General features: G+C 36.0%; 1 protein-coding gene across 7 annotated transcripts; it reads left to right on the top strand.

Moving 5' to 3' along the window:
• Positions 1–5,912: 5,912 nt before the first annotated feature.
• LOC142530377 (protein PAF1 homolog) lies at positions 5,913–12,813 on the top strand. Of its 7 annotated transcripts, none has more exons than XM_075636192.1 (14): positions 5,913–6,042; positions 6,249–6,478; positions 6,689–7,614; positions 9,129–9,197; positions 10,008–10,115; positions 10,199–10,382; positions 10,467–10,540; positions 10,636–10,755; positions 10,971–11,076; positions 11,749–11,835; positions 11,920–11,988; positions 12,066–12,137; positions 12,215–12,358; positions 12,439–12,813. In XM_075636192.1, exons 3-14 carry the CDS (start codon positions 6,698–6,700, stop codon positions 12,568–12,570), a joined length of 2,082 nt encoding a protein of 693 aa, XP_075492307.1. In that variant the 5' UTR covers positions 5,913–6,042; positions 6,249–6,478; positions 6,689–6,697; the 3' UTR covers positions 12,571–12,813. The 7 variants fall into 7 exon arrangements, with proteins under 7 accessions (XP_075492307.1, XP_075492303.1, XP_075492305.1 ...); XM_075636188.1 differs by having other exon boundaries at positions 5,971–6,106; XM_075636190.1 differs by having other exon boundaries at positions 5,972–6,171; positions 6,670–7,614.
• The last annotated feature ends 1,808 nt before the right edge of the window (positions 12,814–14,621 follow it).

The following is a 14,621-nucleotide window of genomic DNA, read 5'->3' as shown; positions in this document are numbered from 1 at the left end:
ATAGTGGCAGTATGAGTGGGAATCAAGATTGGATGAAAGCTCGAAAGAAACAGTTTAAGAAGTTAGGAAGTGGACCTATTGGTTCATCTAGCTCCAGTGGTTCTATCCCGAGTTATACTGGAGTTTATTGCAGGACTTGCGGAGGGAGACATTCCACAGAGCAATGCCAGGGAGTGACTGGTAGTTGCAATATCTGTAGACAGTCGGGACATTTTGCTAGAGTCTGTCCGCAGAGAGGTTCCCGAAGATTTCAGGGAGCAGAATCATCTGGTGATAGTGATAGTGATCGAGGAACAGACCCAGAACACACGCAATGACATAGTGGCAGGTACTGTTCTTTTATGATTATATTGCATATGTATTGATATATACTAATGCATTCCCTACGATTATCTTTGACTGAGTTGCATTGATATATGTTATACCTGTTGGGTCTGTATTACTGTAGTATTGATCTTTGTACCTTTTGGGGAGAGGAATTGATATCAGTGAATTCTGTGATATATTGTATACTACAGTAAAAAGGGAATGGGATTGAATTAGATTGTGTTGTACTTGTGTTGTCTGATTCTGACTACATTACTGATATTGATATGCTAACAAGTACAGAACTATTATAGATTCTTGCCAGGAGATGGTAAGATTCGGACCTGAAATGACCAAAGAATGAATGATATACGGTAAGGATTCTCGATTTTGAATTCCTTGATATCCGTATTATGTATGATTCGATGATTATCAAAAAGAATGAAGTAATTCCTTATGTATTCAGTTGATTACTGGAGTTGAACCTATCAGGGAATGAAAATGCCAGTAGCAGGAGAGTTGCTATAGTCGTTCCAGATGAAATTCCGGATTTGTCCTATATATGGAAAGCGATTTCAGCCTTGAGTCGATATCAGGGTATGATTGATTGAATCGAACAGTTGAAATTTTATTGAATATTCTGGGAACTGAGATTGTTGTATACAGAATTGTTTAGATATGAATCTTTATTGTAACAGAGGGTATTCAGAGTCTATGATATCTGAAGATATTATATTGACTGACTATAGCACAGTTGTGACCGTGATCTGTGGATGAGAACGACATTGAAAATGGCAGAACTTCATAAATGTCAGAAATGTCAGAAATTGCGTTTTATGTGTTTACTAGATTAGTATAAATGATTGGTATTTTGAATCCGATCCGATATTGCTGTTATTCTAAATCCGTATTTGATGCCGATTGTTATGAACCGTTGAGATTATAAACAGTTCAAGCCGACTCAGAGTTGATTTTGAGAATTACAGCAGTTCAGAAGTTTGATCAGACTGTTCAGAACTTGATTTCGATAGTCAGAACAGTGCATCGATTAGAATACCAGGTAAGTATTGTCAGATGCACACAGTAATAGATTCAGTATTATTCTGGTAACAGGAAATGTGTGATAATTCGAACGGACAGTTTTGATGTAAACAAATGAAATCAGTTATGTCAGAATTTGTATTGAAATGTCTAAATCGCTGACAGATGAAGACAGAAAGATAGAAACCAGGAGATTGGTTATACAGATTATCGATTCTTGAATAGAAATGGGGGTACATTTCTATGAATTTCGTGACGAAACTATCGAAAATCTTGCTATGACGGTGATATGATGTGATTATTATTGAACGATTGTTCAAATCTGCGGATGTTATATTGTACAGGATGACGTATAGATATGATCAGACGACTTAGATGTATATCAGAAAAGGGGTCAGATTGTATTGAATGCCCCAGTGATTATATCATACCGTGATTTTTGATTGATTTTGTACTTTTGACAGAATGTATAGCATGATTTTTCATCTATGGTTTATAGATTGAAGGATAGTCGGAGTGAACTATCTAGATACTGGAGGATATCCAGGAACTGTGGTATTGGATTTTTGCACTAGTGACCTGATGTCTTGTCACTTTATGAATTATGGTACCATAATAGCTATCAGATGAATATCGAAATAGCTTTAGTTGAGGTATTGTACAGTGAGAACTGCGAATTTTCTTCGTATGGGGATGATACTGCGGTGGTGCCTGAGATTGGATCTGATAGGATCAGGAATCTGATAGTGAAAACAAAACTGATTCAGAAGCAAATGAAGATCGCTCGCAAATGGGATATGAAATAAGCCAACGTCGGATGATGACTGTTGGTATTTGAGGCCGAAGACTGAATATATCCTTGAATATGATTAACAGATGATGATATTGATTTGCTATGGAGTTGTTGATTGGTATATACGGATGTTGTATAACCAATAGTTGTGATTGATTCTATCACAAGTTATTTCGAATAGGATTATAATACTATACTTCTTGAATGACTCCTCCAGTCTGGAATCAGAATCAGTAAAAGAAAGATAATTCAGAATGAAGAGTATTCTGCTGTTGAAAGTGTAATAGAGTAGTTAGAATATCGAAGAAACTATTGGGAAGACAGAATCCGAGATGAGACAGAGATTTCAGAATTGTTTTATTGAGGTGAGCTTTCTGTTGGTTTCTGTACCTAAGATTTCGAGGACAAAATCGTATCTTAGGGGGGGAGAAATGTAATGCCCGAGAATTTGATTATTGTAATCTGAGATGATTTATTGATTATGAATTGATGTGATTATAGCCGGGCCATTCCGAGATAAGATTTGGACTAAGTATATGAAAGCATAAGAGTTGGGTCGAAGGTGTAGCGCCCGGGCGGAAGTGTTTGTCCGCCCGAGCGCCCATGTTCCCGGGAAGAAAGCCGAACATATCGCGCCCGGGCGGAACTTTATGTCCGCCCGCGAGACGTGCAAAATGAAAAGTGTGCCACGTATCTTGGCATGCACTTGGGATATATATATATATATACATATAGTCACGTAATTCTCAGAAGAAATCGAGGGAGAAGCTCGAGGGAAGAGAAAAGGGTTCCAAATCGTAGAATTTCGATTTTTACGAGATCCGCCCGTCTGATTTTGAATCCGACTTCAGTTCTGTGTTTCTATCGACGCAGGCTTCTACAGGACGTAAGTTTTGTTACGTTTAGATTTACGTTTAGATATGATTTGAAATTATGATATTGTCATAATTGAATAGGAATCATATATGGTGTTTCTGATACAGTAGACATCGTATAATTGAAGTCAGATTAAAGAACAGACTATTTCTGTAATTGTTATGATTTTCGGAATCGATTTGACTGAGATTCGATATCAGATTTGTATTATCATTGAAATTATGAGTTATACCGGTATTGATTATGAGTTCTGGTATTATTTCTGAGATGTTGGGATTTACGGGGTTATCGAGACTGTATTATTATGTCGTCGAAACCTCAGTAGATTGATATTGATCAGATTTACGATTGACTGAGATTGTATTGTTGTAATATATGTCGATTGACATTGATCAGATAGTATGTTGATTTGAGTATTGATCAGAACAGGTTCTGAATTGAGTTCCATATTGATATTGTGTCTGTTCGGTATTGTTATTACCAGATTGAGAATGGACAGAGTTGAATTCAGGACTTCGTCTTCGTCAGAGCGAGAAGATAAAGGTATAAATTAATGTTGAGTTGGAATTGCACAACTCGAGTGAGGTTTGGCTCGAGTTTCCCTAAATCACATACTTTACCTTATTGTATTGATTTGATTGACGTACTTGTTCTCTTGATTTATAGACAGCAGGTATTAGACGAGTAATCTTGTGACAGAAGTGCCTGATAGTGGTGGGATCGCCACGGGCACATTGCACAATGTCACAAGATAGTGTATTGGCGATTTCTGTCACCGGATGTTTGGCTATCGATGTGGATAGAATTGTAGCTTCTTCTATTACTGGTGATCGGTACCGTATCGATGTGGATAGAATTATAACTTCTTCTATTACTGATGATCGATATTATATCGATGTGGATAGAATCGGAGTTTCTTCTATTACTGGTGATCGATACTATACTGATGTGGATAGAATCCGAGCTTCTTCTATTACTGGTGATCGATACCCTATCGACGTGGATAGAACTGGAGTCTTTTCTATTACTGTTGGTCGATATAGGAATACCCACACATCTGGAAACCGGGATCCCTAGACTAGGATTGAGTCTGGTCTTAAATGTGGAGTCTAATTGACAGTTTATATTGAGTTACATTGATTATGTTCCTGAATATGGTACATGATGAATTATGTTCCTGATGATGATACATGTTTAGAATAGGATTTCTTCTTGATATGGATTTATATTCTGATTTGAATACATGTTAGACATATATGTTATATGCTTTTATATTGTTTTATGATTGCATGTATACATGATTTATACTGAGAATGCAATTCTCACCGGAGTTATCCGGCTGTTGTTTTGTTTGTATGTGTGCATGGCAACAGGTGGGATAGGATCAGGGTCAAGAAGAGAACGAGGCTGGACTAGATAGTGTGGAGATCTGGGTTTCGAAGCAACTTAGGATTCAGCACTGATATATAGTTGAACCTAGTTGAATTCTTGTAGATAACACAAGATTTGTATGTTTATGTTTCACATGTAATTTGAATTGAATTACATTACGTTTCCGCTTTGTATTTTTTTTTAAAAAAAATTAGACCCTGTTTATTATAATTGTTTGAATTATTCCTAAAGACGATTAAGGAATGAATTAGCGTCCGGGTCCCCACAGCAGGTATTGTATGCTCTTATTAACTCTCTCAATATTCCGTTGTGAAATACGGTATTACAATCACAATATCCAAAAATTCTAAGAGTAGGTCTCTTGTGAGACGGTCTCACGAATCTTTATCTGTGAGACGGGTTAACCCTACCGATATTCACAATAAAAAGTCATATTCTTAGCATAAAAAGCAATACTTTTTCATGGATTACCCAAATAAGAGATATGTCTCACAAAATACGACCAGTGAGACCATCTCACACAAGTTTTTGTCAAATTTTAATTACTGGAAGAGTTTATAGTCCGCCATTACAAACCTATTTGTTATGTTCCATAATTCCAATTTTGGATAAGATTTTACAATTAGAAAATATTTTTCCGGCTGCTTAATTATCCTATTTTATATTTATTAAAATGTCCTCATTATATGAAATAACGTGCAAGTAAATGGAAAGTACTTACATATGAAACTCATCGTGAATAATTTGTTAGTCCTAATTTGTATCTTTAGCATCATGATAATTTTATTGGGAACATTTTTGTGGTCTCTAATCAAACTGTTAGATTTTCTCAAAATCATGTTACTAAATGTGAATGAACGTGTTAAAAAAATACAGATTAAACATTACCTCCCGCCATAAAATGATTTGTAGGTGTTAATATTTTATAATTATCAACTGATTTGAATCTTTTATAATTATCAACTGATTTGAAGTATTTTAAGTACTCCAATCTCTCTGCATATGAAGTACTGTTTTTTATATGAAATGTGTGCTTTCATACCTCAAATTTTAATATTTATAATAGACACTCTCATACCATAAGTGAGCATATTGGGAGCACGAGAGTAAAAAAAAAAAAGAAATGCACATTTATGCATTCAAAAGTTTACAGTTGAGACTACGTCTTACAAGTTTGAATCATTTATATGTGCTTCTTTCTTACTCTCCACGTTAAGTTTTCGCATTCGATAAACAAATTTGCGTACGCATCGATAAAAACAATAAGATACATTATTCGACGCTTATGATTTATCAATTATATATCAAAAAGATTTCAACCACAACAACATTTGCGTCAAACTTATCAGTATTATGATGACATCGACATTATTAACTTGCAACAATATAAATCATCGGTCGAAAAAAATGAATAGTCAAGTAATTGAATACAATCCTAGACCGGTCTCATATTTTCCAACATTTATCATGCATTTTAGTTCACATTTCAAGTGACAAATTATCCGACAATAACTATGTAGTGTCTGAGTGTGTGTGTGTGTATATATATATCATAGTATTTTCTTGCAAGGTCAAAGAGCCGTCATTCACCGCCGTCACAAAATCACTGTTTACTACAAATACAGTTTTTCCCTGTAAACCTCAGCACCTGCAAGCTATTACTGTTGTCTCTCAAATCTGTACATACAACATATATATGTATGTATGTATGTATGTATGTATGTATGTATGTATACACACCTGCAAACTCATGGGATATCTGTGTGCATTTTTCACTTTAATCAAATCAATTTGGAATTCCACCTCATTGATTGATTGATTGATTGTATTTCTCTGCTAGGGTTCTTTGATAAAGAATCGGGGATTTGAATTTCAAGCCTCATCTACGCCAATTGAGGGATTAAGATCTCTTTTTTGGGGATTCAATTTCATCCCTTTGGTTCATGTTTTCGATCTTTTCGGTGGTTTAGTTTTGGGCCCTCAGAGCAAGCCTCACAGTGCAATTTAAATCTGCTCTTTGATCCAAGGGTGGTCTTTCTTGAGTTCTTCCTCCAATTCTGATTGAAAAGGGTAAGTGAATTCGTTTTTTTAATGCTAAGTGCTCAAAATTTACACCGGCGTTTAAATTTCATTTTCCCCCTTTTCTACCTCTAGGGGTTTTGTTTTGCATGTCTACGTGATCCCCTGTTGGCACGTATATCTGATGTTAATTTGATATTTTCCCGTTCATTAGGGTTTTAATATCATAAATTGAAATTCAGCTGACAAGATTGTTCGCAGAGGTCCGGTATGGCTTCTTACAGGCCGTTCCATCCGCCGTCCCAGTCGGCATTTGCTCCACCACCGCCTCCACATCCAAATCAAAACCCACTGCAGTCTTCAGCCGCTCCACCGCCATCACTTGGTGGAAATCAATACTCTCAGAATTGGGGTCCTTACAGCAGCAACGAGGGTTCCAATTACAGACAGAATTATTCTCTATCAAACCCTAGCTCCAATTACCAACATTCAGGGTATGGATCATCGTCATCACAGCATCATTTTAACCCTCCCTCTCGAAACCAGCTGCCACCCCCACCTCAACAACAGTCATTTCAATATCAGCCTCCTCCACCGCGGCCAGAGTCTTCTTCTTACCCTCCTCTGCCTCCGTTGCCCCCTCATCCTGCCCCAGCTCCTCCAATGTACTACCCATCTTCTCAGCAGTCTCATTTCAGTCAACCTCAGCTTTTGCAGCCGCCGCCTCCGCCATCTCTTCCTTCTTCTCCTCCTCCGCCTCCGCCTCCATCACAGCCCTCATCGCCTCCTCCATTGCCTTCTGGCGTGCCCCCTGCAGGAACAAGCAGGGAGAATAGGCATGCACGTTCTGAGGCTCCATTTAAGCAAGAGCACAAGCCCCCAGTACCACCAAATGCAAAAAAATTGAGTGAGCCTCAGGGTTCAGGTAGGGTTGAGACAGAGGAGGAGAGAAGGTTGAGGAAAAGGAAGGAGTATGAAAAACAAAAGCAGGAGGAGAAACACAAGCAGCATGTGAGGGAAACTCAGAATAAATTGCTGCAGAAGACCCAAATGTTGGCCCCTGGGGGAAGGGGCCACGTGTCAATTAGTGGATCACATATGGGTGACAGGAGGAGCACGCCCTTGCTAAGTGGTGATAAAATTGAAAACCGACTGAAGAAGCCAACAACATTTATCTGCAAGATGAAGTGAGTATATCCGACAGGTTTTCCTGTGAATGAGTCCTTTAGTTAGTTAATTGGTGCAATTAGGGTAACTAATTGCGCGCACAAATCAATGAGATTATGTTTATGACGTTTCCTCATTCATATGATCTGGGAGGATTGATTTACCTCGATGACGTTTTTGATTTTGACAATCTAACCTTATGCATATACATTTCATTAAGTCTTCATTTGGTATCTAAACATTTAATTGGTAAGCCATTTACGCATTTAAGGAACCGGATACGTTACACTGATCTGCAACGATGGCGTATTTGATTTTGTCAATCTAACCTTATACGTATACATTTCATTAAGTCTTCATTTGGTATCTAAACATTTAACTGGTGTGCCATTTACGCATTTAAGGAACCGGATACGTTCACTGATTTGTCGATTTGCGACATCTTATAAAACATCCATGACAAGCCAATACATGGAACATAAGTAACAGTTTTTTATACTCTAAGCACAAGTACATTTCGGGTCAAGTGTTGTTGGAGACTAAACTTTTTATCAAACCTTTGTGTTTAGGAGTAAGTGGCAAATTAAATTTACTAGAAAATCTATTTGTAAGATTTGAAAGTCTGGTAGTGGGTTGTTTGATTTAAGTTATGAGACTGGCTTATTATAAGTCTTTAATTTGCTTGAAAATTTGGAAATTTTTTAAAGTGGAATTATGTAGTATTCTAGATCTTGTGATACTCTTTATAATTCTATTTCTGGCTCGTACTTTTAACCCAGATGAGTGTATTACTATTGTTTTAATAGATTATTTTGTGCCAGGTGAAAATACCTTTTTGCCCTTCTCACACTATATAAACTACTGTAGTCGTCTCCTGTTGCACAATTTACCCGTGCCCCTCTTGCCTTTTCCCAATCTTTTTCTTTGGAAATGCCCCATTCCACACCTAGCATCGTTGTTCCACCACCTCGTCCTGAACAAAGTTAAGTTATTTGTTAAGAAGCGGTCAATTTGAATTATTTTAGGTTATCCAAACAAGATGTCTCAACAGCAAAATTTGTAGATGAAAACCCCTAAATTTTTACTCATTATAGATCTTATAATGTCCGATAAACAAAAAAGCGAAATGGCTTCTTTACCGGAGAGGAAGAAGTTAAAGATTTCAGATTTTGTGTGTGACTTTAGGTATGTTTTTAATTAATCACTGAATCATGTTTGTGTTTTCTTTAAGTTGATACATTAATTTAATTTAATCGGTTGAATGAGGACTAAAGGGTTTTGATTTGGAAATTGGGATTGCATCTGATTTCCACAAAGGGGAAAAGAATCCACACCATGGTTCCTCTAGATGTCCTTTTTTCCTACCATGAATGAATAATTGACTTTGTGATGACTCGTTCACGATAGGCAGTTTAAGATAATGTTTGCTGCAGGAGCATCAATTTCTGTATCGGCAAGGGTTGAGATTTAAAGGTAGTTTTTTCCTTCCGCATTCTATGGCAAACATTCACTTCTGAGTTTGTGCTGTTTGTAGGTTTCGTAATGAACTGCCAGATCCATCCGCTAAGATAAAGCTTTTGCCTTTGAAAAGAGATCCAGATCGGTATGGAACCTTGATTGCTATAATTCACATTTTTTATTGCTTCATATCATCAATGATATTATTTGCTATGGTTGAAAATTTAGTTGCTGTGCAACTATAGCTGTTAACATCACACTACCATGCCTTCCCTGAAAGAACTACTATTGATATTATTTTTTCCTCCATTCGGTTTAAATCTTTCTTGTTTATGTATTTACCAATGCAGAAACCAGGTTGTTGTTGAAGCTCATAGAGAGAGTCTCTTTGGAAAATATAATCTTAGTGGGGCTCAGTTGTACATTTTACGGAGCCTTTTAATCTCTTTGTGTTTTATGTTTTTCAAATCAGAGTTGGACTATTCCCTGCCATGTAGATGATTAAAGATTATTTTTGATGGGCTTGTGTAATTAAATGGCAGTAGGGGGAAGAGAAACATTATTTATGTTCATTTTGTCTGCTTCCCTATCTTATGTTGATTTTGAAGTCTGTCGTGTTCCTTTTGTCTGCTGCCTCTTCCTAATTTGTGTGAGAGGACAGAGAAATTGTCATTACATCTACTGTTTTGAATTTTCATTTTCTTGGCATGTGGCAGGCCTGTATGAATGATGGTCAGCTATCACTTGATGGTCATATACTCGTATGTTTCCCATTTGGTGTGTATTAAGCTTTTATTTATTGCAAAAATAATTTGGGTATCTCTCCCTTGTATGTGTTCCTTGACCGAATACACCTCCACTCATAATCAGTTAATCAGGCTGAAAAGCTAATGGGGCTGTCGTTGCGTTCCCCTTTCACAAAATTTTACATACAGCTTATGGTTTCAACCTACAGATACTGTAGATATCAGATTACATCTTTGGAGAAAAATTGGAAGCCTCAGCTTCACATTGAACCAGACCTTGGGATACCGCTTGACCTTCTTGATCTGAGTGTATACAAGTAAAATTATTTGGCCTCTCATCCTCTTTCTCCATTACCATGACACATTGTTTTCTTACTTTCTCATCCTTTTTGTTGATTAGTCCTCCCAAGGGTCCAAGAATACCCCTTGATCCAGAGGATGAGGAATTGTTGCGCGATGATGAATCTATAACCCCAATTAAGTCAGATGGCATTAAGAAGAAAGAGAGGCCAACTGACAAAGGTGTTTCTTGGTTGGTCAAAACGCAGTATATATCTCCGCTCAGTATCGAATCAACAAAGCAGGTACTATTTGACTCTTTGCTCACAAAGGGTATGGTGGACTCTGCTGAAACATGAAAGTGTGGATAATTGGTCATGCTTTTGCAGTCTCTGTCTGAAAAGCAAGCAAAGGAATTGCGAGAATCTCGAGGGAGAAACCTTTTGGAGAATCTCAATAATCGGTTAGTGAATATTTTCGTCTCTTGTGGTATGCAGAATTTTCAGCCATGGGTTTTTGTAGCTCTTATCTCGACCATTTATTTTGCTTTTGTTTCAGGGAAAGGCAAATTCATGATATTGTGGGTTCATTTGAAGCGTGCAAGACCCCCCCTGTTCATGCATTGAATCCCAGACTAAAACCAATAAAAGTTCTTCCCCTTTTTCCATATTTAGAGAGGTGTAGTTTTTTTTTCCTTTTCGTTTTATTCAATCTTGTTTTTCAACAATCAGACACACCTTATAGCTGTTTACTTGTCAATTGTGCATGGGGAAAATGCTTTCCCCCTTTTTTTTCCTTTTCTATTTCTTGTAACGTGGTTCATTATTATCATACAATCAGAATGTATAATTTGTAATCCAGAAGCTTATGTGTGGATGCTATGATTTTTCCAGGTATGATGACCAGTTTGTGGTTGCAAATTTTGATAGTGCTCCGACAGCTGATTCAGAAATCTACAGTAAATTAGGTGCAGCAGTTCGTGAGGAGCTTGAATCGAGAGTGAGTAATGATTAGTTTTTGCTTAATGCATCATGCCAACAGCTAAATTATATTGTCCCCTTAATTTCCCGTACTATTTTTTCTTCTACTTATACTACTATATGGAGTTCGCCTAATCGGTGCATTTGCTTACTCCACCATTTATAGGGTAGATCTTTGGCTTAATTAGACTTGTCAGTTTGTACGTGCTATGGCTAGCATGTTCTTGAGTTAACTAGTCCCCTTCTGGAATATTTGAATCATACTTCAGTATGCCATATTTGGCATTAATTGAATCTGCAGACCTTGTGAAGACATCAAATATATTGGATAAATTTAGGAATTTGGAGCTCAAGTCTTCACTCTCATGACTCATCTCATCAGATACCATTTTTCTTAGACACATTTTCTTAAATTCCTTGTGAAAATGACAATCTTTCTATTTCACTTTTTAAAATATTTTGTCAATCTGGGGTCTGCTTAATTCACTTGACAGATGAGATTTCGAGGCTTTGTGCAACTGCTGCTTTTTAACTGTTTCTGTTCCATCTTTTGCTTTTATCAAAAGCTTTGACCTGCTCTACATTGATTGATATATAGCATTGCACAGCGTATTCTTAGAACATATCAACTTTACAGAGGTACATAATTAAGAATTTAAGAATTGCTGTTTATTTCCATTCAACTTTTCAGGCTATTATGAAAAGTTATGTGACTTCAAGCAAGGATGCAAGGAAATCTGATAAATTTTTGGCATACATGGTCCCATCAGTTGATGAGGTAGAATAGTTGATCAAGTTAAGGCGAGTTTAATTTGATTTTTGCCAGAGTTAATTTGGTATTTTTTTTCGTTTGTGGTTGCAGATCGAGAAGGATATGTACGATGATGATGAAGATATCACATATTCATGGGTCCGGGAGTATCACTGGGATGTATGTTATGTCATGAGTTATTTTGATTAAATTTACTGAAGCTACCTATAATATTATATCCTGTTCATTCCTGGCAGGTACGAGGCGAAAATGTCCAGGATTCCTCTACTTATCTTGTGGTATTTGGGGAATCAGATGCCAAATACTTGGTGAGTGTTGTTTCCCTGAGGCCTATGATTTCTTCAGTTCATTCGTATCCTTGTCCTAACTTATGATCTGTATGTAGCCGCTTCCTACCAAACTTGTTCTTAGGAAAAAGAGGGCCAAAGATGGAAAGACAAGCGAGGAGGTGGAACATTTTCCTGTGCCGAAATCTGTGACTATAAGGAGGAGATCGACTGTTGCTGCCATGGAATTGAGAGACGAAGGGGTGCATTTCTTTATTTTACCATCATATTTCAGGGTGGTAAGCTATCAACTTCTGGCTTATTGTTCTCTTGTGATTGGCAGGACATTGTAGGTTCAAAGGACAGCATTTTACCTTCAAGAAACAAAAGGAGCAATGTTGATCGTCTGCATAGGGTCGAGCAGGACACAGATGCCGATCATTTTAGTGCAGCTGAGGAAGACATGTCTGACTAGTTGCCCCTTCCCTTGTTAGAAAACTGTCAAAAAACATGAAGGGATAGAAAACTGAACTACATCTCATTGGTTTTATTTTTCTGCTGCTGCTGCGCTTGACCTTGCCTTCAGGCATGTTCATGAAACTACAATATTTCTGAATTATCATAGGGAAAAACTACAGTATCTTATAACTATGGCACCTGGTTTCGTTTTGAAATATTTAGCTATACTTTATGTTGCATGTTTTGTGATATGCATTTTTTTTATTGAGATTTGAGCCTTGAATCTTTCTTATTGAACAATCAAGGCCTTGTATTTCAAATTTTCTAGCATTTTGTGCCCGCAACTCTTTAAATTTCGTCATTAGTTTGTAGAAGCATAGGTAAATTTAAATAGGGTATTAGTAAATATTGGAAAAACTATAGGTTAGTTTGGAAATTTTTATAAATTACAGACCTACTTTGACAATTTTGCTAAATCATAGGAATCGTTTGTGCAATTTGGAAATCATGAACCTGGGTGTTTCGAAAATTTTGATAAACCATAGAATAATATGACAATTTTTAAAAGTGTACTACCAAAGTTTTGTCTCTGTTATTTACACTCTTGTTAATATATATTATAGATATAGATGTTTGTATGAATCCTTCATTTGGCCCTTCTTTTCATGTATTATGTTCTCATTTCATCGTTTATGTTTTCTCTTGACTTTTGGAGATCACATCGAGTGGTTGCGGAGTTAAGCGTCGAAAGGTTTTCGTCGAGTACTTCTCCGATGCCTCTGATTTGTGCATGACGCAAGTAACTACTGAATTCGACTTAATCGAACCTTCTCAAATTCGATGATCTCTTTTATTTGTGTACATCACCTGTATTTTTGCATAGTAAAATGACTTTACAATTAGGAATAATTCCATTTTCTGCATCAAGACATCACACGGTGGACTGTGGACGTACGGAAAGTTTTTTGAAAATTAGTTTACCAGCAATCAAAATATTATCCAAATGCTAAAAGCTTATCACAAGTTCACGACATATGTTTTTCTATTACAAACTGAAAAAAAATTTGATCATCTATATTATTGGAGTTTATTCACTAGGATTGATTGGTAAAACCTGACATAAAAATTTATCTATTCATATGTTATATTAATAATTAATATATGTTAAATGGTTGTCATATTAAGGTTATTATTTTGGAATTTCTCTAAGTTTATCAAAAAATTTGACTATCAAATGACTTTGTAAATACCTTTCAGTACTTAGGAAATCTTTGAAATTGTAAACACATGGTTTTATTGTTAACGATGAAAATTATCAACCTTGAGGATGTCACAAATATACATATTATCAAGTATTAATCTTCCATCGTACTATTTTAATTGGAAGAGAAAATATGATTTTAAGAGATTTATAAGTAGATGTGTTCCAAACAAATTAAATTTGGTTGGTGAAAAAGATGGAGTGAAATTCTCAAATTTTGATTGTCAAGATATTTAATTATCAGAAGATGTGCACTTTGTACCTTACATGTATTAACATTTTCACAGGGTCATAAACATACTTTTTATACTTCCAAACATGGGTGTTCATCGGTCGGTTCGATTCGGTTTCGGTTTTTGGTTTTACAAATATATAATCTGATATCCGAACCATTTTTCTTCGGTTCGGTTTGGTTTTCTACCGAAATGATTCGGTTATTTCGATTTTGATACAATTATTTAAATTAATAAGATAAATATATTATAAAATATAATAAGTTATCTTTTTACATGATTTCTTAGTAAAATATTATAAAGTCTAAATGAATTACATAAATAACAATCAACTAAATATTATTCAAAATAATTCATCATTCACTAATATCATCTCAAAAAATATATAATAAAAATTAAATTATTAATTTAATAAAATTTCGATTTTTCGGTCGGTTCGATTTTGACATATATAATCCGAAACCGAGTCAAATAAATTTCGATTTTAACATTTATATCTGAATTATAAAATTCGGTTTTCGGTTCGATTCAGTGTTCGGTTTTATCCGAAGTTTGAACACCCCTACTTACTAC

This window comes from Primulina tabacum, chromosome 17 (genome assembly GCF_025594145.1).
Source record: "Primulina tabacum isolate GXHZ01 chromosome 17, ASM2559414v2, whole genome shotgun sequence".
Lineage (NCBI taxonomy): Eukaryota > Viridiplantae > Streptophyta > Magnoliopsida > Lamiales > Gesneriaceae > Primulina > Primulina tabacum.
This window is presented reverse-complemented; position numbering and strand designations above follow the sequence as displayed.